At 43.0% G+C, this 25,574-nt stretch overlaps 1 protein-coding gene across 3 annotated transcripts in view; it reads left to right on the plus strand.

The window, feature by feature from the left end:
• OXCT1 (3-oxoacid CoA-transferase 1) overlaps nucleotides 1-25,574 on the plus strand; it is a 142,061-nt gene that overhangs the window by 30,924 nt on the left and 85,563 nt on the right. For all 3 annotated transcript variants that reach the window (XM_064140588.1, XM_064140589.1, XM_064140590.1), the window contains exon 7: nucleotides 3,763-3,823. In XM_064140588.1, the coding sequence (XP_063996658.1) occupies nucleotides 3,763-3,823 (61 nt within the window). The remainder of the gene's footprint in view (nucleotides 1-3,762; nucleotides 3,824-25,574) is intronic.

The following is a 25,574-nucleotide window of genomic DNA, read 5'->3' on the forward strand; positions in this document are numbered from 1 at the left end:
GCTTCTGGAAGAACTGAAATGGAAGAAGGAATTTTCCAATGTGTGGAAAAAAGGACCAACTACTTGGAAGGAATATGAGAACATTGCCAGAGTATACAGGGAGGCAGTGAGGAAAACTGAGTCTCTTGGAGTAAAATCTGGCAAAGGATGTAAACAATGACAGAAAGGGCTTTTTTAAGTATATCAGTAGGAAAAGAAACACCAAGCAAAATATGGACCTGCTGCTGAACGAGGTGACAGAATCCTAGATGCCTTCTCTGCTTCAGTCTTTACTGCTAAGACCAGCCCTCAAGAATCCCATTCCCTGGAGGTAAGACAGAAAGTATGGAGGAAGAAAGACTCTCTCTTAGTAGAAGAGGCCAGAGTTAGAGGTTATCTAGACAAACTGGACACCCAGTGATCCATGTGCTCTGATCGTATGCACCCAAGATTGCTGAGTGACCTTGCAAAGCACAACAGAAGTGCCATTTAAGAGTCCTGGACAGTATGGAAAATTGAGTGAAGGGAGAGACCTGTTCAGACAGGAATAAAAAGGAGACTGAGAGGATCTTATAAATGCATATAAATATCTAAAGGGAAGTTGTGAGGATGAGGTTGAGCTCTTCTCAGTGGTGGTCAGTTGATAGGACAAGGTGCAACAGGTGCAAACCAGAGCACAGGAGGTTTCACTTGAAATTAAGGAGAAAATTATTTCCTTTGAGGGTGATGGAGCACTAGAACAGGCTGCCCAGACTGACTGTGGAATCTCCCTGTCTGGAGGCTTTCAGAACCAACCTGGATGTATTCCCATGAAACTCATGTTAGATGAACTTCCTTTAGCAGGTGGGATTGGACTAGAAGACCTTCAGATCTCCAGGGAGGTAATCTCTCTTCCAGCCCCTTCCATTCTGTGAACCTGCTTCCCAGTGTGCTTCCAGTTTACAGGCAGAGATGTGGTTTGTGCCATGAATGTACATTCTTGACAAAGAACAGAGCTGGTGAAGGTATAATTTGAGTCAAGTTCCCCCTGTTGTCAAAGACTGGGTCATGTTCTAAGGCTTCAAGTGTTTTCTGCAATAAGCAAATTCTGCTCATATCTGAGTTGTCTCTTCATCTCTACAACATTAGATAGGCAGCAGATGTAATTAATTGGTTCACTCTGCCATGAACTAGTTTGCTGTCTTCTGCCTTTGGGAGAACAGCTGTAAATTGTTGTCATATCTTTGTGTCAGTTTAGTACCTATCACTGGAACAGTTTCCAGTGCTGTGTCTAGATCTCCAGAAAGCTGTCTTAAAATAAAGACTTAGCTAGCCAGTTTATGAGTTTCATACTACAAAAACCTGAACATTATTCTGTGTTGGAAAAGTAGTGTTTCCTTGTTTTGCACTGCTGGATCATTTGTTCTCTAGAAATAACACTTTTCATCTTGTACAAGTCTGCTGCTTCTGAACAACTTTACTAATGCAAGAACATTTGAAACTGCATAAGTTTTTATAGAGCCAAGCTCATTAGCTCTTATACTTTTGCCTATGTTAAATTAATTTTATACTAGATTCTTTTACTGACAGACAGGTTACTATGATCTTGAGAAAGTCTTTGGCTCAGGAGGCCAGTCACTTGGGATGACCTACTGAAATCTGCCTTTGCTCATTCTGTATCTGTTCTTCTGTGACTTTATTTCTGTTTTTCTAACTTCTGTTTTTCTTCTTATTTTCTGCTTAGTTTAGAATAGTTTTCCCTAAATCACTAGCAGCTAGTATTGCATTCTTCCAGGATAGTAATTCTCTCTTATTAAGAGAAGAATATGAATTCAAGTCTGGGTTTGTTGTTTGTTTTTCAAGGTTCCCTCATTTTAACATACATTTCATCTTTACACAGCTCACAGGGATACCCATAGACAAAAGATCATAGAATCATAGAATCAGTCAGGGTTGGAAGGGACCATAAGGATCATCTATTTCCAGCCCTCCTGCCATGGGCAGGGACACCCTACCCTAGGTCAGGCTGCCCACAGCCTCATCCAGCCTGGCCTTAAACACCCCCAGGGACGGGGCTTCAACTACCTCCCTGGGCAACCCATTCCAGGCTCTCAACACTCTCATCCTGAACAACTTCCTCCTCACATCTAGTCTTAATCTCCCCATCTCCAGCTTCACTCCATTCCCCCCAGTCCTGTCACTCCCTGATAGCCTAAAGAGTATGGCATTTTTGTAGGCCCCCTTCAGATCCTGGAAGGCCACAAGAAGGTCACCTGGGAGCCTCCTCTTCTGCAGACTGAACAGCCCTGACTCTTTCAGTCCGTCCTCATAGGAGAGCTGCTCTAGCCCTCTGAGCATCCTCGTGGCCCTTCTCTGGGCATGCTTCAGTATGTCCACATCCCTCTTGTAATGGGAGCTCCAGAACTGGATGCAGTCTGTCTCTGTTAGAGTTTTTACAGCTTCTGAGTATGCCATTAAAGCAGGATTTCCCTGAAATGTGTGTCTTTGCACATAGCTTTGATTCTGTAAATCCCTGCACTAGAAATCTTGTTATAACTGCCAAGTGGTCTCAGGATTAGGTCGTATAAATGCCTTGCCTTGCCTTCCATAAAGTCACGAGGTGGCAGCAGAATCTTGAAGTTCAGCATGGATATGGCACTGGACATAGTCATCAGGCAAAAGGGCGAAGAAATACTGGGAAACAAGGATGGTCAGGAAAAAAACCCTGTTCTGTGAAACAGGGAGAAGGAGGTATTGACCTGTTCAAAACTGTCGTTTCATTGTGATGATTGGTTATTTTTTAAAGAATTCTACATTTTAAAAGAGAAAAATGCTAAGAAGCTTTCAATGGAACTAAACTTCAGCAAATGTAATTTTTCTTAAATATTATGGCACACAGTTTTGTTGACTTTCTGAAAATTACAAAGAGGGGCTGACACAGGTCACTTGTTTTTCCCTGTGTCTGCTAGGCTGATCCCAGCATGGTGATAATGCCATGTGTTACTTTTATTGCCTAGAGGATCTTTGTCCTTATTACCAAAATACTGTGTGGGAATACTTAGGATGAATGCTAGAGTTTTGCAGTGAGAGCCAAAGCTGGCATTGCTTTTTTAAAGCAAGAGAATTGAGTTAAATTCACTACATGTGACATGGATGTTAGGAGGAAGTTGTTGTCAGAGAGAGTGATTTGCATTGGAATGGGCTACCCAGGGAGGTGGTGGAGTCGCCATCCCTGGAGGTATGGTAGCAAAGCCTGGATGAGGCACTTAGTGCCATGGCCTAGTTGGTTGCACAGGGCTGGGTGATAAGTTGGATTGGATGATCTTGGAGGTCTCTTCCAACCTGGTTGATTCTATGATTCTATGCTATACCAAGTCCTAGTCTGAATATTATGAAACTATATGTGGGACATGAGAGGTCATTAAACTCTGTTCTCCATCCCTCCATGGAGATTATTCTCTGTGGAGTGAAATAATGGTAATGTACATTGTAGAAAGTCCAACTTGCTGCTGCCCTTGGATCTGGTAAATGGAGATATCAGTAGCCCACACAATTTCAATTAAACATTGTGCTGATTAGAAGTCAAAAGAGCTGTAATAATTTTTTCTGATGTAGTAAAATGTGGTGATTTCATGCATCTTATACAATTCCATAATGTTTTTTCCTCCCTCATATTTTTTTACCAGTCGTCTGCTTGGTGAAAAAGATTTGTGATGTTTTTATTACAGAGATACTTCTAGTAGCTTATCTCTGGGAAGTCCTATTGCAGCTTGTCATATTTGCTAATTTTCTTTTCCTTTGCAGGAAAACTGCACGAAACTTCAACCAACCTATGTGCAAGGCTGCCAAGACAACTGTGGTAGAGGTAGGGAATTGAAACATCATAAGCCACATATCCTTGTAGTCAACGAACAGTTTGGTTTTGCTTGGTATCCTAAGGACAAAATTCTCATTTTCTTGTCTCATTTGGGGATTGCATGCCAGCGACAGTGATCTAACCTCTCTCCTTGGATTGCCTGCTCCTAACACTATGCTCTGTTTTGGTTATTCAGTTTTCTGCTGCATGTAATCCTGGCCAGACTTTGTTTCTGCTGTGATCAGCCTTCAAAAGAGAAACACGACAGCAGCTTTCAAATTTGTTAAATATGTGGATGAAAGAGCAAACAGTAGGTTAAGGCTGTGCTTGAGAAGATTCACAGTAGACCTTATGCAAACCTCCTGATAATGAGGGTAGATTGGGCAAATTGTGGAGCTATCACTGCTGTGATCTCTGAAATTTAATAAATTATATAAATACGAATCCAGAATGAAACACAGACATTTAGTTGTACCGTGAAAAAAAGTCTGGATGATTTAGAAATTTCTTCCAATCCTCCAAGGTTTTTTCCTTGTCTAAAATGGTAATGTTTGAGAACATGGAGCAGTCTACCCTGGAAATATATTTTGGTGACTGGAGAGTTGATAGAGTGTAACAATATCTAAAAGGTGAACTGCTCTATTAGCTTTCCATCACTCTCTGGTGAAGTTTTCTTACATGCTGATACAAGCTAAGTGTGGTTTGACAGTAAGATCAAGAAAAATCTTGTCTGTTTCTAGTAAATTCTAAATGGAAGAGGCTTGTATTTCTTCAGGGGTTTTGTTTTGTTTGTGTAGCTTTTTTTCTGTTGGTTTGTTGTTTTTTTTTTTCTCTCTTAATGTTTGTGTGTTGGGTTTTAATTTGTTTTCCTAAAATCTTATCTGGAAAGTATCTTTGTTATATAAACATCTCTGAATATATTTAGGAGACAGTGCTATTTCCTTCTGTTTTACAGAACAATGGCAAAAAAAAAAACATGGAATTTTTCACATGACTTACCATGAGAATTCAGCAACAGTACATGAATTCTCACAGCTGATTTTTAAGTAAAGTTTAGAATCTTTTTTACATGTAAAGATGACATAAAGAAGCTTTCATCATTCCCTTTCCTCCTAGTCACTTTCCCTTCATACTTTGTTCAGTCTCACATTCAGAGAATTTAGGTAGATCAAAGTCTTCCACCTACATTACATCTCATTCTCTCTTTTTGCTCTTTTATCCACATGTGATAGGTTAGAATTTTCTTGTCAGTGAGCGGCAGTTAAGTGACATCCTTCTTGCTATAATTCCACTTAACAGTCTTTAGTAGATCTACTGTGAACTACGTCCGCCATGAGTCTTGTTGTGTTGTGAATACCATTTGAAAACTGGCAAGCTTTTTGTAGGATGGCACATTAATAATCACTTTACCTTTCTAGCTTTTGTGGATGAATTAATGGCTGAAGAGCCATAACCAGAGATTTAGGACAAATAAGTCTTGTGAACCAAATGCAATGCCTCATTGTCTTAACTTTTAAGCATCTTTCTTCCAAAGCAGAATGAAGAATGTTGTATTTATGTTTGAGAGTTCAGGCTCAGGGAAACAGAGAGAGGTATCTCATTATAGCATTTAGTACATCCTTGATACTGAGTGTCATAAGCTCGTAGCAGTCTTGTGCTAATTCTGAGGGAACTGAGGCAACTGAAATGGGTTTTGCCTGACTCCTTAATTAAAGGTGTTGGAGACTAAAAAGAGAAATTTTTAATCCCGCTTAGAGACAGAAGAAAAATATTTGTGTAGAGTAGTCAATCAGATACTATCTTGGCTCTTGGGATTTCTGAATTCCCCTGTCTGTTCCAAGCTCTGTTCCGTTCCATTTTTTTGGCCGGTTACCATGTAACTTACTTCAAGTAGACAGTCTGAGAAGTAGGATTTTAAAGCCATCCCTGCTCCTTTTCATCAAGATGCATGTCAGATTTGTCTTCAGAGTGTCACGATTTAGTCCCAGCTGGTAACTGAGCCCCAGGCTGCCACTTGCTCACTGGTCACACTCCTCCACCCAATGGGATGAGAAGGAGAATTGGAGAAGAGTGTGGGCTGAGATAAGGATGTTTTAAGAGAACAGCATGAAGATAAAAGAAACAAAGAAATATCAATAATGCTAATAAAATAATATATAAAATGAGTCAAATAAAATGTGGTGCTCACTAGAACGCCTGCCATGTGCAAATTCCCACGCACCTTGCCTCCTCTCCCTGAGTATAGCGGTCAGGATGGCATCACATACCCCACTGGCTGGTTTGGTTAACTATCTCAGGTGTGGTTCCTCTCAGCTTCTTGTGAAAATTAACCTTATCTTGGCTCCATTCAGGACACTGAGTCATGCAGTGATTTACTGAGATTTGCAGGACTGTAGTTTGTCAGTCTGGTTCTCCTATCCCCATTTTGTGAATATGAAGCTTTGTACACATTATGCAACCAGACAAATACTGCTAGCATCAACTTGTCTAGTATGAGCCACCAAGCTGAGGCCAGTAACTAGCAAAAAAATAGTGTCTTGTTTTTCTCTTTTTTGAGTGGCTGACGTTTTTCCTTTAAAATTAATGTTGTCAGTACAAGGAAAATTAAAGTTGTTCCTCATAGCCACTCTGATGGGTTATTAGTTTTTTGGGTTTTTTTTGTATACATGTATTTTTAACCAGCCTTTTAGAAGCAATCTTGTTTATGGGAAGGGACCTTAATTTGTTAAACTTTACATAAAAAGGAGAGTTGCTAGCCTATTCACTTACGCTACTGTTAAGCTCAGTAAGTACATTTAATCAGTTATGATTGGGATTTTGGAAGACAGATTTAATCAGAAAGTTATCCTGCCTTGATGCAAACAAAGCAAGATATGGAAAACCATCATTCTATTTGTGCATGCTGCAGTGGTTAATCACCCTCACAGGTACAAATATGTCTTTTTACTGCAATTAGTTTGGCTTTCAGTGTCATGCAGTGCTTTTACTCTTGTCTGCTATTATGAAAAATCTTTCTACAGCTAATATTTCCTTCCCACTAAGTGGTATCTCAGTGCTTTTGATATGGCGAACCCATTGAGGTCTTAATAATTCTAACTGTAAAACATCTTCTTCTGCTCTCCTTTTGATGTCTGCCTTGCTCTGTCGCAATTGTGAGCAGCTCGTGAATCTTCAGCATTGTAACACTGCTGCATTGTGTTTGAATAGACCCACTCTGCCTGTTGTGTCTGGTACTGCTGCTTTCTTCTTAGGATTTATTATTTCAGCAGACTTTCCCCAGATTCATTGTAGATTTTGATAGAAGTACAGAATGGCACTTGGCAATGTTAAGATCCATATCAAAGCACGTAAAAACTACTGCAAATCCAAATTCAAGATATCTGTGAACTTCATGAAAGTGGGAAATGCACTGGGAATCAATTGCATTTGTTAGCCTATCCTTCTAAATTAACCCAAGGTGCTGTGAAATCTGACATGCATACAGAGTAAAAGACTTTAAAAGAAAAAAAAAGCACAACATATTAAAGCTCTCTTTAATGTATAAAGTCTCTGGGTCGTTGTGGCATTTTGCACTCTCTCAGCAGAAGTATGAACAGACAATTTTTGTGACGATTCAGAGATGTGAGAACTTTGCAACATTTTCAAATGTGGAGGGTAAAAGTAGAGACAAAACCCCTCTATCTCACAAATCCACTGAATTATATCTATTGCCTGCTTCTGTGTTATGAGGAGGGAGCTGGGTGTATGTGGAGAGGCTTCTGAAGGAATCATAGAATCAACCAGGTTGGAAGAGACCTCCAAGATCATCCACTCCAACCTATCACCGAGCCCTATCCAGTCAACTAGAACATGGCACTAAGTGCCTCATCCAGTCTATACTGTTACCAGTTATGACTGTGACACACTGTGGCAAGTTACTGATTTTCAAAATTTCCCTACAACATACTTCAGAGTAAAGTGTCTGACCCTCAACCTTGTTTATTTTGACTGGGCAAATGTTCAGATGTAGCTGTTCAGCACTGTTTTGGGGATCAGAAGCACACTGATTTAAAACTTCTAATAAAATGCAAGAGGTGCTTATTGACCTGCACAACTATTTTGAACCTTTGCATGCATTTATTTTGTTACCTAAGTGATATCAAGTAGAACCTGATAACAATCGTAGTAATGAGGATATATATTTAGACATAGTAATGGTCTGTAAAAATCCACTGGAATGTCTATTTTAATTTGAAGATGACTAATATTAAGGGGCAAAGAGACATTTTAAATGGAATTGCATGATTCCTGTTAACTGAAGGTAACCTTGGCAGAGAAAAAATGTGAAATAACCTGATAAAGTAACCCAGTGAGACCTGGACAGACTGGAGAGCTGGGCATGGAGAAACCCAGTGAAGTTCAACAAGGACAAGTGCAGACTCCTGCACCTGGGAAGGAATAATAAACTGCACCAGTACAGGCTGAGAGGTGATCTGGTGGAGAACAGCCCTGTGGAGAGAGACCCGAGAGTGCTGGTGGATAACAAGTTATCCATGGGTCAGCAATGTGCCCTTGTGGCCAGAAGGCCATTGGGATCCTGGGGTGTATAAGGAGCGTGTGTCCAGCAGAGCAAGGGAGGTTTTCCTTTTCCTCTACTCTGCCCTGGTGAGACTTTATCTTCAATACCGCCTTCAGTTTTAGGCTCCCCAGTTGAAGAGGGACAGGGATCTACTGGAGAGGGTCTAGTGGAGGGCTACAAGGATAGGAGGACTGGAGGGCATGGCTTAGGAGGAGAGGCTGAGGGACCTGGGACCTTTTTTTCTGGAGATGAGAAGACTTAGAGGCGATTTAAAAAATGTTTATAAACATCTGAGGGCTGTTCAGGAGGCAGGGGACAGGCTCTGCTCACTTGCTCCCTGTGATAGGAAAAGGAGCAGTGGGTGTAAGTTGCAGCAAAAGAGGTTCCGCCTCAACACAAGGGGGAACTTCATTACTGTAAGGGTCACAGGGCACTAGGATAGGCTCCCCAGAGAGGTTGTGGAGTGTCCTTCCCTGGAGACTTTAAAGGCCTGTCTGGCAAGATTGAATGGTCCTGCTCTGGCAGGGGGTTTGAACTCAATTAGTTATCCTGTGAGTTCTGGCAGCATTAGTTATGTTGGGATTATCTATCTGTGAATGCAAAACTTTGCAGGAGTTTGTTGTTTTTAGCTATTCTACAATGTTGCATTAAAAAAAAAAACCAAACCTCCTGTGCTCATCTTTTCACCTCATCTTGCAAACCTTGCAGAAGTATGCAGTCAGAACTGTAGCTTTGTTTGCACGAGCCATCAGCATGCCCTTTGCCTAAGGCTTTCAGTTCATTTTCACATACATGGATTCTTTCTTGCTCTTACTGCAAAGGCAGGAGAGGCAGGAAGTCATGAGATCTAAAAAGAGTTCAGTGCTGACAAGTTATATATGAGACACAAGTGCTTGTAAAGTTGCAGAAGAACACCTTGGCATGCGAAGAAACTCGAGAGCTTCTGTGGTCTTGTAGGTGTAGAAGTATTTCTAATGCTCTCTTGAAGGAAGGGCATGCCTGCTGAAGGGACGTGCTTTGCCATCAGGCTCCTCAACAGCCCATTGAATTGTAGAATAGGGAATGAGATGTGTAGCTGCTTGCAGTTACAGGCAGGTCTCCTAGGCTGCCAGGGCAAAGGGTTAGCGTGCTTCCTAAGATGCACATCTTCATATAGTCTTATGTGGGAAGAGCCTGTCATGGAAGGTAGCAGAGCCCTTTTGCAGGCCCCATTTGTACACAGGATCGTGGCTCACATGAAGGCCAAGCTATTGCAAAATCAAAGCAATATTTCTATCTGTTGTCCCAGCAGCTACAGAGCCTCTGAGAAGATTTGTCCCCTAGAGGGGCATAAAAGGTAAACATAGGCTATGTTTTGGGACAAAGACCTTGGTTCCCATCACCCGATGAACATCTGTTGGGGGCTGACCCCTGGGTGGTCCTACAGGTTGTTTTGGGTAATAATTGGACACTGGAATGGGCTGCCCGGGGAGGTGGTGGAGTCGCCGTCCCTGGGGCAGTTCAAGGCAAGGTTGGACGTGGCACTTGGTGCCATGGTCTAGCCTTGAGCTCTGTGGTAAAGGGTTGGACTTGATGATCTGTGAGGTCTCTTCCAACCCTGATGATGATACTGTGATACTGTAATTGTCCAATTGTATGAATTGATTATAACTTTGTACCAATCTGTAAAATTAACGTAGAGTCACCTGAACTGGCTAAACACACCTCTTTTGAACACTATAAAAATGCTGCATTAGCCTTAATTGAGAGCCCTTCGTCCTCCTGCTCTCCTTCTGAATGATACCCTGCCTGCTCATGTATCACTTGGCATTAACACCGCAGCATTAACAGTTACAGCCAGTTCGAGACGGCACGAACTCGGCAGCGCCCGATCCTCGTTAGCCTCGGAAAGCCAGCGCTCAGTTCGGCCCAGAATCGCAGAGGCTTGGACAACGCGCCTGAAATTCATAATACTCTGAAACTCTTCTGAACTGCATTTGGACAGTGAGTAACTGACAAACTCATTATTTAGAGACTGAATAATCTCTCAAGACTCGAATGAACTCTCTTAAAATCACAGACTCTGTCGTGGAAGGTAGTTTGGGAGAATTGTGGGGAAAACACGTGAGGCTAACTTGTAAAGATCAAGTGATTTATTGCTCAAACACGGAGATCCCCCTCCCGAACTAAATCACCCACGTGAATTCTTTGATATGAGGCTGCAGAGTAACCTCAAATGGCAAATAAAAGAGAGAGTCTGTGATTTTTAGAGTTCTTTTGAGTCTTCCGAAGTTATTCAGTCTTTAGGTAAAAGAGTCTTTTCTTTGGTTTACTCACTGTGAAGCAATTCAGTTCAGCTGGATTTGAAGTTTTGGGCGGTGTCCCTTCCTTTGTCAGGATCGGGCTGAAGTGGGCCTCTGGCTTCTGCGGCCCCTGCGTCGGGCAGGGCCGATCAGGAGTGAGAGGTCACCGGGGCAGGAGCAGCAGGCGGGCAGGCAAGCGAGCAGACGAGCAGACACGCAGGCAAAAGGCGTTCCTGATCCATGCAGGCACACTGTTTTATAGTGTTTCTAAAGAGGTGTAACCCACCAATTCAAACTAATTTTACATTATTCTTACAGATTGGCACAAATTATAATTAACCCATATAATTGGACAATTTTTACCAAAAACAACTTCTGAGACCACCCCAAGTTCGGCCCACACCAGGTGTTGAGCGTGCATGAGAACCAAGGCCGACAGTTGGAAAAAACAATGGCCAATGTTTACCTCTTATCTTCACTAGGGAGGCAACTTCTCATGGGACTGGAAGATTGTTTTGGGTTTTACAATGCTTTGGCCTTCAATGTGAGACACTGGTACGCACAACATGAGGACCTGCAAGGGAGCTTTGCTACCCTCCATGACAGACTCTCTTCATTTTTACCATTCTGTATTTTAATCTGCAACCACAAACCAAGAACTTACATGGGATAATTATAAATCAGTTTGGGGAAGGGGATTTCTAGTGTTTAGTAATAAATCATTTAAACTTTCTTTTTTATAAGTCGGCCTCGCATGTTATTCCCCAAAATTCCCCTAAACTCCGTTCCGTAACAGAGCCTTGCTGGGATGGATAGCTTTTGATGATGATGATGCCTCTCTTTTGGAGAAAATGAAGGCAACCTAAATCCACAGGAAGAAATGTTATGTTGCCTTGCAAGGTGTGTGTGTCATGACATCATGGGAGAGGTTAAGGGTGATACAGGCTTGGGCCTGAGGGTCTTCAAGAAAAGACTGGATGAGGCACTCAGTGCCATGGTCTAGTTGACTGGCTAGGGCTGGGTGATAGGTTGGACTGGATGATCTTGGAGGTCTCTTCCAACCTGGTTGATTCTATGATTCTATGATTCTATGATTCTTGCTGTCTGCCGTGGAGGAGTACATAAAGTGAAGTGATTTGAGATCTCAGAAACTGCTATGGTGTGTTTGATAGTGGGATTTGGCCTAGGTGACCTTTCAAGGTCCCCTCTAACCCAAAACATTATATCATTCTGTGATGACAGTAGTGGTCAGTATATTTAATATGACTGACTGTTTGAAAGTCCAGTTTGAATCATTTTCTTGTTCAGGTTGCAAAGGATGGCTAAATGTGTCTCCCTGTGTAAACAGCATTTCCACCTCAAGTAAAATCAAAAGAGGAGAAGAGAGAATGTACTTTCTCATAAAAATGCATCAAATAAAAATCATTAAACCCTGCGTTTTATCTCTGGTTGCCTAGTAACAACACAGCCACGTCAGTGAGCGCCATTATCTCAGGTACAATGAGCTGCACTGCACTGAGGGACAGAAGCGGACTGGAATAAGCTATTTGTATCCTGTTATCTGTGCTAAATCATGGCATTGTGTTTTATTGAGGAAACTAGAAAATGAACTTTCTTTTGGTGTCCATCCCTCCAAGTGCTTTAACTATGGCAAAACCTCCCTCAGCTGCGTAGCCGTGCTCTGAGAAATACATCAGTGCTTAAGCATAGTGACAGTTTACTGTGAAAAGCCTGCAAAAATAACCTAAAAGAATATCTTTTCTTACCTGGGTGCCCCAGTTATGGAACTTGAACCTGAACTCTGATACAGGAAGTGTTTCTAGATTTGGGATGATCACAGGCTTCACATTAGGATGTCTTTCTGGGAAACTACAGATCAGAATTTGAGGCTAAGAAGGATACAGAATTTATATTCTTCTATGCAAATGATGTAACCACTGAACTGGTGTGTTGCTGTAGCTTTTTCCAATATCATTTAATTGCTTAGTGCACTCCATATGCACTCGCAGAATGGTTGCTGAGTTGTTCCAGGGATCTGCAGTTGAGTGAATGTTGTCTTCTAGAATCGCGTTAGCACAGGATAGAATCATAGAATCATAGAATCAACCAGGTTGGAAGACACCTCTAAGATCATCCAGTCCACCCTAGCACCCAGCCCTAGCCTAGCACCCAGCCCTAGCCTGTCAACTAGACCATGGCACTAAGTGCCTCATCCAGGCTTTGCTTGAAGACCTCCAGGGACGGTGCCTCCACCACCTCCCTGGGCAGCCCATTCCAATGCCAATCACTCTCTCTGACAAGAAATTCCTCCTAACACCCAGCCTAGACTTCCCACGGCACAACTTGAGACTGTTTTCCCTTGTTCTGTTGCTGGTTGCCTAGCAGAAGAGGCCACCCCCCACCTGGCTACAGCCTCCCTTCAGGTAGTTGTAGACAGCAATGAGGTCTGCCCTGAGCCTCCTCTTCTCCAGGCTGCACACCCCCAGCTCCCTCAGCCTCTCCTCACAGGGTTTGTATTCCAGGCCCCTCACCAGCTTTGTCACCCTTCTCTGGACACGTTCCAGCACCTCAACATCTCTCTTGAATTGAGAGGCCCAGAACTGGACACAGTACCATCTTACCAGCAGTTTTTGGCACAAATAACAGCAGATTTCTAGTTGCCAGAATATAGGGAAAGTATACATACAAAAATAATCAATATAATTACAGAAATTATTGCATCTTAAACTTCTTGGTGGTTTTCCAGGGCTTTTGGCTGTATGATCGGACTGCTCAGGTTTTTGCTTAAATCTGAATCAGAAATGCTTGTATTTCAATTATAGAACATAGACACTGCATTAACTTTTCCAAAGGGAACCTCAGATAAAATATTTGAGTGAGCAGTTGTGGAGGAATGCTTATTGCTGTCTACAACTACCTGAAGGGAGGCTGTAGCCAGGTGGGGGGTGGCCTCTTCTGCCAGGCAACCAGCAACAGAACAAGGGGACACAGTCTCAAGTTGTGCCAGGGAATGTCTAGGCTGGATGTTAGGAGGAAGTTCCTGCCAGAGAGAGTGATTGGCATTGGAATGGACTGCCCAGGGAGGTGGTGGAGTTACCATCCCCAGGGGTGTTCAAGCAAAGCCTGGCTGAGGGACTTAGTGCCATGGTCTAGTTGACTGGCTAGGGCTGGGTGCTGCTTTGGACTGGCTGATCTTGGAGGTCTCTTCCAACCTGGTTGATTTTATGGTTCTATGATTCTACAAAATACTGGGAATGCCTCTTAAGAAGACTAATTTTGTGAGCTCAAAGACTTGGTAGATGAAGGCTTTTATGTAGTATAGGTAAGAAGAAATGATGGTATGGAAAGACTGTGTTAAAATCTGGAGAATAAACTTCTTCAGCATGGAAAAAAGCATTAGAATGGCAGCAGGAGTTTGGACCTTGATCAAAATCATTGCAATCTCAAACACATGCAAAACAAGGACAGAAAGTGATACTGAGGTCAGATGTCTGAGGCTCAGCATTGCAAATCCCAAGCAAACAAACTTAATCACTTAGGAACAAACCTCGAAATCCCGGTACATAATAAAGAAGACTTGAAAGTAGCAGGAGATCTTTCTATGAATGCATGCATAGTGGCTAAGAGACCAGGGAGGTCGATGATCACTGCTTAATGAAGCAAGGGAAACTAGCAACGCAGAGTGGAAGGAAGGCTGAAGAGTTTAATGGCTTTTCTGCCTCAACATTCAGCAATAATAAAAAGCAGTTTAGTGGCTATTATGGCACCAGTCATAGAAGGTTAAAGAGCAAGTCAGAGAAGGATTGGAATTGAAACCCAGGGATTACTAGTAGTAGTTTGGAAAAGCAGTTTCTGGATATATTTACAGACCCTTGGCACAGTAGTTTATGTTTTTCCACAAAGGCCACCACCAAATGTGGACAGTCTTTGGTCGTTTTTATTTTCCTTTACTATATACCAGGTCCCTTACTTCTGTGTGTGCATGTGGTTACTAAAAGATGCAACAGAAAACCAGAATATTTTTACAGATGTTCTGCAGGCCATCTTGTGACAATTAGACCAGGCTAGAGGGGAGTTCAGAAGGTAGTTCGTTTAGTTAACATGCTTCTGATTTTCAGGGGAGTAAACATCTTCAGTAGTTAATTTAGTCGTTTGGTCTTGTGTGGGGGGTTTTTTTTTTGTGTGTCTCCTATGGTTACTTTTATATATAACCTCTAATGATATGGGTTCAGATATGGCACTTTGTTGCTGGAGTATTGAATATTAAGTGGTTACAATTCATAGCAGATCAAATTGTTGCTGACTGCTATTCCTACACAGAATATTGCACTGGTAGATTGGAATTTCTTTTTCTTTTGTCTGACTCTTACATTTGGTTTCTTTCTAAAGTGATACTTTCTTGAATGAGTGTCATGAGTTTCAGAAGTTCACTGCAGATACGAGTATTATATTCAATGTAAAAACTTGGTTTATCCTTGTCACATATGTTAAGAACAAATATGACATTCAAAAAAGAACAAGTTAAAAGCAAATCTATGGTTGTTCAGGAGATACAGCAGATTGCCAGGAAGTCAGTGTGCTGAGGAAACTGATGGAAAGCCTCTGTTAGCTCCTAAAGCTAAATTTGGTGGGTTTTTTTTTTGTTTGTTTGTTTGGTTGGTTTTTTTTTGTAACGATTTGTAGAAATCTTAATACAGTGTGCATTTAAAGTATTTATTATTAATAGAATCATAGAATCAACCAGGTTGGAAGAGACCTCTGTGATCATCGAGCACAACCTGTCAGCCAGCCCTAGCCAGTCAACCAGACCATGGCACTAAGTGCCTCATACAGGCTTATCTTCAACACCTCCAGGGACAGTGCCTCCACCACCTCCCTGGGCAGCCCATTCCAATGCCAATCACTCTCTCTGGCAGGAACTTCCTCCTAACATCCAGCCTAGACTTCCCCCGGCACAACTTGAGACTGTGTCCCCTTGTTCTGTTGCTGGTTGCCTGGGAGAAGAGACCAACCCCACCTGGCTACAGCCTCCCTTCAGGTAGTTGTAGACAGCAATGAGGTCTGCCCTGAGCCTTCTCTTCTGCAGGCTGCACACCCCCAGCTCCCTCAGCCTCTCCTCACAGGGCTGTGCTCCAGGCCCCTCATCAGCTTTGTTGCCCTTCTCTGGACACCTTCCAGCACCTGAACATCTCTCTTGAATTGAGGAGCCCAGAATTGGACACAGCACTCAGGTTGTGGCCTGACCAGTGCTGAGTACAGAGGCAGAATAACCTCCCTTGTCCTGCTGGCCACACTGTTCCTGATGCAGGCCAGGATGCCATTGGTCTCTTGGCCACCTGGGCACACTGCTGCCTCATCTTCAGCTACCATCTACCAGCAACCCCAGGTCCCTCTGTGCCTGGCTGCTCTCCAGCCACTCTGTCCCCAGCCTGGAGCGCTGCATCATGGGAATTTGAAAATCAATAGAATTTCAAATACTCTAACTTTTGATTGTGTTTACAGTTTATTTATGCACAATAAACTAATAATAACTCACACGTTCTGCTTTGTATGATGTGTTAATCAGTGATTGATCAGTGTTTGCATTTAGATTCACACATGATTGTATTGTGCAGAGAGTTTAGGGCATGACTCAAGGAATTTGTATGCATGTATACTTTTATTTATGTGTTTTCAAGTAACAATTTGTGCTCTGCACTGTTAACGTCTTTGACGCAGATTTTCAGTACAAAATGAGAAAACCTTTGACATCCAATCTGAAAATCTACAGAGAATTTACAATGTGAGTTAATTGCCTACTGACATGAAACAAATGATTTTTTTTTCAGGTGGTCAGAACATTGAGATTGGAAAATCTGCAGCCTTGTGACTATTGCTGCAGTGACAATTTTAATCATGTGAATCAGTAGCTCATATTTTAGTTTTCTCTCTCAGTATCCTTCCCTGTAGAAGCTATAGAGCAGAATTTACTTAGTGAAGAAAGTGAGGATTTAAAGAAATGTTAAGAATTGAGATATTAACATAGCCCTGTCTCAGATCATGCTGAATTTTCAGGCTGCAGGTGGTGATAAAAGAGTGGAAGAGAATCATAGACTTGTTTTATATTTCTGGGTCTTTATTTGAAAGTTGCCTCCATTTCTTTCCTCAACTGTGTTAAATTGCATAATAGAAAACCTGCATTCATGAAGTGAAGTGCATGGTAATGTACTCCCATTAATATTCCTATGAATTAGATGATGATTACCTTAATTTGACCTTTGTGATTGAGCTGTAGAAAGAAATACCTAAAAAAATGCTAAAATAACTTAATGTTTAAACAGATATTTAGTTGGTTTTTTTTGTTGTTTTTTTTTTTTAAATCATAGCAAACCAGGAACATTTAGGGTTTGTGTTACCTTTTGGAGTAAGTCAAATGTATTGCATCTGTTTTGATTTTTCCTACTGAAAAGATGTGGGGAGAGACAGAGAGGAGGACTGAGATGTACTCCAAATCAAAACAGGCAAAGTGCATAGCCAACTGCCTGTGTCAGCAATGCACTAAGTGCTTGAGCCCCCCAGCTCCCAAAGTGCTTAATTTCTGAAAGACTCTGAGCATCAAGAGCTGCAAGTGAAGGTATAAATGTCTCTAGCAACTAGTATTTTTGGTAAACTAAATTTCTCAATAAAAATAGTATCAGGTATCCATTTTTCCCCCCACAGTACCTTCAAAGAAGAAACTTACATTTTTATGCAAGAATGTTTGCCTATTGCAATTCCAAGCTGTCAGAAGTTACATTGGTCTGTCCCTTGTTCTTTTAAGTTAATTACGTTTGTTTTTATATGCCATTGCTTCTTTGCTTTGTGCTATTAGGGGTTTGGGGGTTTGTTGATTGTGTTTCTCATGTGTATTTTGTAAAGTCATGTTGATTTTTTATCCTGGGGTGAGGGCAGCTGAGAAGTAGACTTCCTGACCTGGACAGCAGCACATTCTTACTGCTATGGTGGTATTTGGTCATTTTCTGTAAGACATTTAGGAGAGATTACTTGTTTTGTGTTTGCTTTTCTACCAGCAATTAGAAAAGACTCCTGTTCCAAATGCACACCAAAATAGACTATTCCTTGATTTTCTTTAGCTAAGTATGGGAAAGCTTTAAGCCAGATGATACTGGCTCGATGTGCTTCAGTGGTTATTTACCCTGATTGTTAAGTACAGAGGCAGATCAGGAGATTAGAGGTCATACTTGTTATCACTTTGAATTCCTTGTGTGCTGACAATTTTTAATTGTTACTGGAGGGAAAGAAATCAGAATTTTGTCATTAGGCTGTGATAAGGAAATCCTTTGATTTTTGTGGTATGAAAGATTGATTTTAACTTGTTTCTGTCAGTTTCAGTGTCACATGATGTTTCTGGTTTAGTGAAGGACTTTATTCTTGTTTTTTATCTCCATATAAATCTAGTGCTCTCTTTCCCAGGCAGCTTTCAGAAAGGATAATGGTTAAGTGTAAGAACTTTTTTACTTAGAGTCTCTTGATACCTGCATTTCTGTGGTTTCTTATTAATCTGTTGAAAGTGTCTCAGCTGCATGACATACTACCATGGAGTTGTTTTCTTCCTTCCAGTCCTTGCCTGAAAAATGCTGTGACTACCTTCTTCCTTATCACTGCGGAAAAAATACACTGATCTTGAATGTTTTGTTATATCTGCTATGTTTTTTAAAGTGAAATGGACCACAATGATCCCTTGTTGAGAAAGAAAGTGGTAGCATGTAAAGCAATTTTCAGGATACATATAAACTGTAAACTTTGCAGCCTTTCAGACCACTGTATACAGTGACTGTCTGAAATGAGAACTCATACATCTTTTCATTGTCTTTATAGGAATAGCTGCAGGTGTCTTTTCCTTACCAGAGAGAACCTGCAACTGAATTCGTTATGTAATACTGCTTACCTTCCTCTCTGTCTGCTGCTTTGCATGATCTGGTTTGATCTTTATTTAGAGGTATTCCTTGAATTTGAAGGTAGCTTAGTTGGACTTGCATAGCCTGGGAAATAAAAAAGAATTTTGCTTTGCTTTGCTTGGTGCAATGAAAACTCTCAGCTTTTAATTTAAAATGTTGGGTTTTTTCTACTTCTTCCTTCAATACTTTGATGGTCTGAATGATCAGGTAGTGAGGTGGATTGGGAACTGTTCAAAGGAAAGAATCCAGAGAGTTGTGGTCAGTGGGATGGAGTATAGTTGGAGGCCTGTGACTAGTGGGGTCCCACAGGGGTCAGTACTGGGACCAGTTCTGTACAATATGTTCATCAGTGACCTGGATGAGGGCACAGAGGGCACTGTCAGCAGGTTTGCTGATGACACACACTGGCTGCAGTGGCTACCACAGCAGAAGGCTGTGTTGCCATTCAGCCAGACTTGGACAGGCTGGGAGTTGGGCAGGGAGAAATTTAATGAAATTCATCAAGGACAAGTGTAGAGTGGCACCTGGGAAAGAACAATCCCAAGTATCAGGATAGATTGAAGACTGATCTGTTGGAAGGCAGCAAAGGGGAAAAGGATTTGGGGATCCTAGTGGATGAGAGGTTGACCATGAGCCAGCAGTGTGCACTTGTGGCCAAGAGGGCCAATGCCATTCTGGGGTGGATTAAAAGGGCTATGGTTAGTAGGTCAGGGTGGGATTAATGTAACAGTGGTCAATCAGTGCAACACAAGCCCGTGGCCAAACTATCGGAGTCAGAGTGATCTGATTAGGAGAGGCAAGGAGTCTGTCCTGCCGTCTGATGAATATGCCTGTCCTTCTTATCTGATGAATTTGCTAGGACCACTGCTCCACGAGGAAGCAGATGGGGCAGACAAGAATTTAGGTTGGAAGAGACGGTTTTGCATGTGATAAAATGACTAATCAATATGTAAAAATGTTAAGCCTTCTGATGCTCTCTGAAAAGTATAAATACCCTTGTATATTGCCTAATAAAACTGGAACTTAGCTTGCATCAAGCTGTATCCCAGTCCCTTCGTCACAGCAGGTCAGGAGAGGTTCTCCTGCCCCTCTACTCTGCCCTGCTGAGGCTACATTGGAGTACTGTGTCCAGTTCCAGGCCTCCCAGTTCAAGAGGGGCATAGAACTGCTTGAGAGAGTCTGGCACAGAGCCACAAAGATGATGAAGGGAATGGAACATCTCTGTTACAAGGAGAGCCTGAGGGAGCTGTGGCTGTACTGCTTGGAGGAGACTGAGAGGTGACCTCATCAGTGTTTATCAATATGTAAAGCTGAGTGCCAGGAGGCTGGAGCCAGGCTCTGCTGGGTGATGCTTAGTGACAGGACAAGAGGCAGTGGTTGTGTAATGGGTTGGGTGTTCCCCACCCCCTCATACTTTGAAAATCACCCAGACTAGACTCAGCTGGCTCTGCAAATATGAATGAAGCTTATATTTACAGCTGGCACAATATACAAGCAGATAGTTACAGTATATACAGTTATAGACAGAAATATACAAGCTAAAAGGTAATACAGAAACACAACTCCCCTCCCAGAAACCTGAGTCCCCAGGAGGGGCTCTCAGCCACCCCTGCACCTTCCCTCTGCCCCTCTCAACCTTACCCCAGTCCCAAGGAAGAATGGAGGTTCGGCCAGAGGGTTAGGAAGGAAAGTGGATTAGCCCAAAATGGAGGGTGAGGTTAGAGAAATGCACTCAGCCAGCAGCCCAAGTAAGAGTGATGCTGAGTGTGTTATCTGTGTTTTGCTTTTCCTATTTACACATCTCAGCAAGGCTATGAGTTAAGTAGACATCACTCTGATTTACATTTCATAGCCTATGATTTAATCCTTCTCACCAAAAGATTCTAGCTATCTTCAAACTAGCACAGGGTGGAAGCTGAGGCATAGGAAGTTCCATGCAAACATGAGGATGACTTTTTTTTCCCTGTGAGGGTGACAGAACACTGGAACAGGCTGCCCAGGGTGGGTGTGGAGTCTCCCTGTCTGGAGATACTCAAAACCTGCCTGGATACATTCCTGTGTGATTTGGTATAGGAGGTCCTGCTCTGGCAGGGGGCTTGGACTGGATGGGCTTTTCAGGTCACTTCCAGCCCCTCCTATGATTCTGTGTCACTTAAATTCCTCTTAGTTGTTTTTCTGAAGCTTGCTCACCTTTAAGTTGCATTTCCTCAAATGCATAGGAGATGAGATCTCTTCCAGTTGCTTTTAATTTCTCATTGCTTTCATATGCTTAATAAAACAAAATCTTTTACTGAATTTAAAATTGATATTACTCTTTTAAATGTATCTTGGTAATAATAATTTTAACAACAAAAAAAAAAGTCAGTTTCCTTTTCTTACCTTCTAATAAGTTCAAGCTTTTCCATCTAATGTATTTTGAAAATAGTCAATGAAGTAAAAGAATTATGTATTTAAGGCATAAACATTTTGTTTGCAGAGACAGAAAACTACAGAGCTGTCAGCCTGACCTCAGTGCCAGGCAAAGTGATGGAACAGGGCATCTTGAGTGCCATCACAAAGCACCTGCAGGATGGCCAAGGGATCAGGCCCAGCCAGCATGGATTTAGGAAGGGCAGGTCCTGTCTCACCAACCTGATCTCCTTTTATGATCAGGTTACCTGCTTGGAGAATGTGGGGCAGGCTGTGGATGTAGTCTACCTGGGCTGCAGCAAAGCCTTTGACACTGTCTGCCACAAGCAGCTCCTGGCCAAGCTGGCAGCTCATGGTTTGGACAGATTCACTCTGTGCTGGATCAAGAACTGGCTGGATGGCAGAGCCCAGAGAGTGGTGGTGAATGGTGCCACATCTAGTTGGCAGCTGTCACTAGTGGTGTTCCCCAAGGATCAGTGCTGGGCCCAGTCCTGTTCAATGTCTTTGTCGATGATCTGGGTGAGAGGACTGAGTCCAGCATCAGTAAGTTTGCAGATGACACCAAGCTAGGAGCAGGTGTGGATCTGTTGGAAGGTAGGAGAGCCCTGCAGAGGGACCTGGCCAGGCTGGATGGGTGGGCAGAGGCCAATGGGATGAGACTGAACAAGGCCAAGTGCAGGGTTCTGCACTTTGGCCACAACAACCCAAGCAGCACTATAGGCTGGGGACTGAGTGGCTGGAGAGCAGCCAAGCAGAAAGGCACCTGGGAGTACTGGTGGATAGTAAGCTGAAGATGAGGCAGCAGTGTGCCTGGGTGGGCAAGAGAGCCAATGGCATCCTGGCCTGGATCAGGAATAGTGTGGCCAGCAGGACAAGGGAGGTTATTCTGCCCCTGTACTCAGCACTGGTCAGGCCACACCTTGAGTGCTGTGTCCAGTTCTGGGCTCCTCAATTCAGGAGAGATGTTCAGGTGCTGGGGGTGTGCAGCCTGCAGAAGAGGAGGCTCAGGGGTGACCTCGTTGCTGTCTACAATTACCTGAAGGGACACTGTAGTCACCACCTCCCTGGGCAACCCATTCCAATGCCTATCACTCTCTCTGACAACAACTTCCTCCTAACATCCAGCCTATACCTCCCGCAGCACAACTTGAGACTGTGTCCCCTTGTTTTATTGCTGGTTGCCTGGCAGAAGAGACCAACTCCACCTGGCTATAACCTCCTTTCAGATAGCTGTAGACAGCAATGAGGTCTAGCCCTGAGCCTCCTCTTCTCCAGGCTGAACACCCCCAGTTCCCTCAGCCTCTCCTCACAGGGACAGGCTCCAGCCCCCTCCCCAGCCTTAGTGCTTTTCTCTGGACACCTTCAAACACCCCAACAGCTTTCTTAACTGGAAGGGCCCAGAAGTGGACACAGTACTCAAAGTGTGCCTTAACCAGTGCTGAGTACAGGGGCAGAAGGACTTCCCTGGTCCTGCTGGCCACACTGTTTCTGATCCAGGCCAAGTTGCCATTGGCCTTCCTGGCCACCTGGGCACACTGCTGGCTCAAATTCAGCTGCCAAACAGTACTCCCAGGTCCCTCTCTGCCTGGCTGCTCTCTAGCGACTCTGTCCCCTGTCTGTAGCACTGCCTGGGGTTGCTGTATCTTGGACTTGTTAAAACTTGGCATTGGAATGCCCATCTGTCCAGCCTCTCCAGGTTCCTCTGCAGATCCCTCCTGCCCTCTAACAGATCCACACTTGCTCCCAACTTGATGTCATCTGCAAACTTCCTGATGGAGGACTCAATCTCCTCATCCAGATCGCCAGTGAAGATACTAAACAGGGCTGGACCCAGCACTGATCCCTGGGGCACACAACTAGTGCCAGCTGCCAACTGGATGTGGCACCATTCATCACCACTCTCTGGGTCTGGCCCTCCAGCCAGTTCTTAACCCAGCACAGAGTGCCAAGGGCTGCAAGCTTGGCCAGGAGTTTGCTATAGCAGACAGTGTCAAAGGCCTTGCTGAAGTCCAGGTAGACTACACCCACCACCTGCCCCACATCCACCAGGCAGGTCACCTGGTCAGTTAACCTTATTCAGCAGAGGTAGGGGTTATGAAAGTTCTTTTTCCATTAGCCAGCCCTTAACAGATGAAGGTTGTTGTGGGTGGGTTTTTTGGTTGTTTGGTTTTTTTCCTGTCTCCTTTTCAATTATTTTAATTATTTGATTGGAAAAAAAAATGCATGAAGTAATCTATAAAAATGTTTTCAAAACTGACTTTTCCAGATCTGAGAAGGCAATTGCATGTTTATTCCATGTGAATGGCTGCATTTTGTTGTGTTAAGGACTTAGGTGCTGAATACAAATTGGGCACTTTATAATTAAAAAGCAAGAACAGAATTTGGTTCCAGTTTTTGTTGTCACTACTGTAATCCAGTTAAGCACAGTAAAATTAAGCAGTGAGCCCTAAGAATTCATCTAATTTCATCAAGGAAGTGCAAGTCACAAAATGTGGTCACAGCTAGCATCAGTTCATTGGTGGCTTATACAAAACCAACCATATTTTAAGAGGAGTTTAGGAGAGAATCACTACTTAGAACTGTGTGCTGCAGTAGGCTGGATTGGTTTGCAATATTTGGACTAGTAGATTATTGGATCTTAAAGTAATCTCTCTAGAGAGGAACTTGGATAGATTGGATGGATGGGCCAATGTTAATAGGATGAGCTTCAACAAGACCAAATGCCAGGTCCTGCATTTAGGTCACAACAACCCTATGCAGTGCTACAGGACTGGGCTAGTGTGGCTGTCTGGCAGGAAGGGACCTGGGGGTTGTAGCAGACAAACAACTCAATAATAGCAAGCAGTGAGCACCAAGTGGCAAGGAAAGCAAATGGCATTCTGGCTTGAACTAGAATTGCTGTGTCCAACAGGAGCAGAGGTGATTGTCCCCTTGGACTTGGCTCTGGTGAGGCCACATCTTGAGTATTGTGTTCAGTTTTGGGCATCTCATTACAAGAGGGATGAGGAGGTGCTGGAGTGAATGCAGAGGAGGGCAAGGAAGCTGGGGAAGGGCCTGGAGAGTACATCTTATAAGGAGCTACTGAAGGAGCTGGGTATGGTGAGTGTGAGGAAGAGGGGGCTGAGGGGAGACATCATCACTGTCTACAGCTACCTGAAGGGACGTTGTGGAGAGGCTGCTGCTGGTCTCTCACAGGTAATTAGCGATAGAACAAGAGGGAATGGCTTGAAGCTATGACTGGGAAGGTTTACACTGGACATTAGGAAACATTTTTTCCCAGCAAGAGTGGTCAGGCATTGGAATGGGCTGCCCAAGGAGAGGTGATTGAGTCATAACCCTGGATGTGTTTAAAAGTCGTTTGGATGTGATGCTTGAGGGTATGATTTAGGGTGAGCCTTACAGAGTAGAGATTTCAGTTGGATTTGGTGATCCTGAGGGTCTTTTCCAAACAGAATGTTTCTGTGATTCTGTATTGATACAATTTTGCAGTAGAAAAGTCCAAATCAATGTGTTTAAGGATGCAAGAAAACTGCTATAATTTATCACTGTTGTTTACATGCACAGAATTATATAGACCTACCTATGCAAATCATGGAACAAGGAATTCCATCAGTTTAATGGAGTAACTTCAGTGACCAATAATAGTTAATAGATTCTGCTTTTTTATTTGTGATCTACTTTGCAAACATCTTGAGGAAAAACCTGCTGGTTTCAGTTCATCCTTCCAGAATACATTTTTATAGTACATATTCATAGTCAAGGCTGATAGCAAGCACTTATTGTCAAAGTAAGCACTTGTTTTATGAAATAATCCCTGTTCTGATTCAAGTGAGTCTGCCTCTGTGAGTTTTCATTTGGGCTAAAATTGTCCAGTTGGAAGAAAGAAAAAAAAAAGTTATTTTATATTCCCTTGAGAAATTTCAGTACCTTCTGACTATGAACATATTCTCGAAACTTAAGAATGTTGTGTATCTTGGTTGTGCTAATGTGTGACTAGCTTAAAAATTTCTGAAGTGCAGTTCTATGTGCCTGGCAGGACTTTTTCAGAGGCCACTGGTTAAACTTTTCATATTCTTTTGTGCATGCATGCAGCTTTATCTGTGTGTACCTTTTACAGATAATCAAGTATGCTTCCTCTTTTCTTTGCATTTCATAGAATCAACCAGGTTGGAAGAGACCTCCAAGATAATCCAGTCCAACCTAGCACCCAGCCCTAGCCAGTCAACCAGACCATGGCACTAAGTGCCTCATCCAGGCTTTGCTTGAACACCTCCAGGCACAGTGACTCCACCACCTCCCTGGGCAGCCCATTCCAATGCCAATCACTCTCTGGCAGGAATTTCCTCCTAACATCCAACCTATACTTCCCCCGGCACAACTTGAGACTGTGTCCCCTTGTTCTATTGCTGGTTGCCTGGGAGAAGAGACCAACCCCCACCTGGCTACAGCCTCCCTTCAGGTAGTTGTAGACAGCAATGAGATCCCCCCTGAGCCTCCTCCTCTCCAGGCTGCACACCCCCAACTCCGTCAGCCTCTCCTCACAGGGTTTATGTTCCAGGCCCCTCACCAGCTTT

Source organism: Pogoniulus pusillus, chromosome Z, assembly GCF_015220805.1.
Source record: "Pogoniulus pusillus isolate bPogPus1 chromosome Z, bPogPus1.pri, whole genome shotgun sequence".
Taxonomy (NCBI): Eukaryota; Metazoa; Chordata; class Aves; order Piciformes; family Lybiidae; genus Pogoniulus; species Pogoniulus pusillus.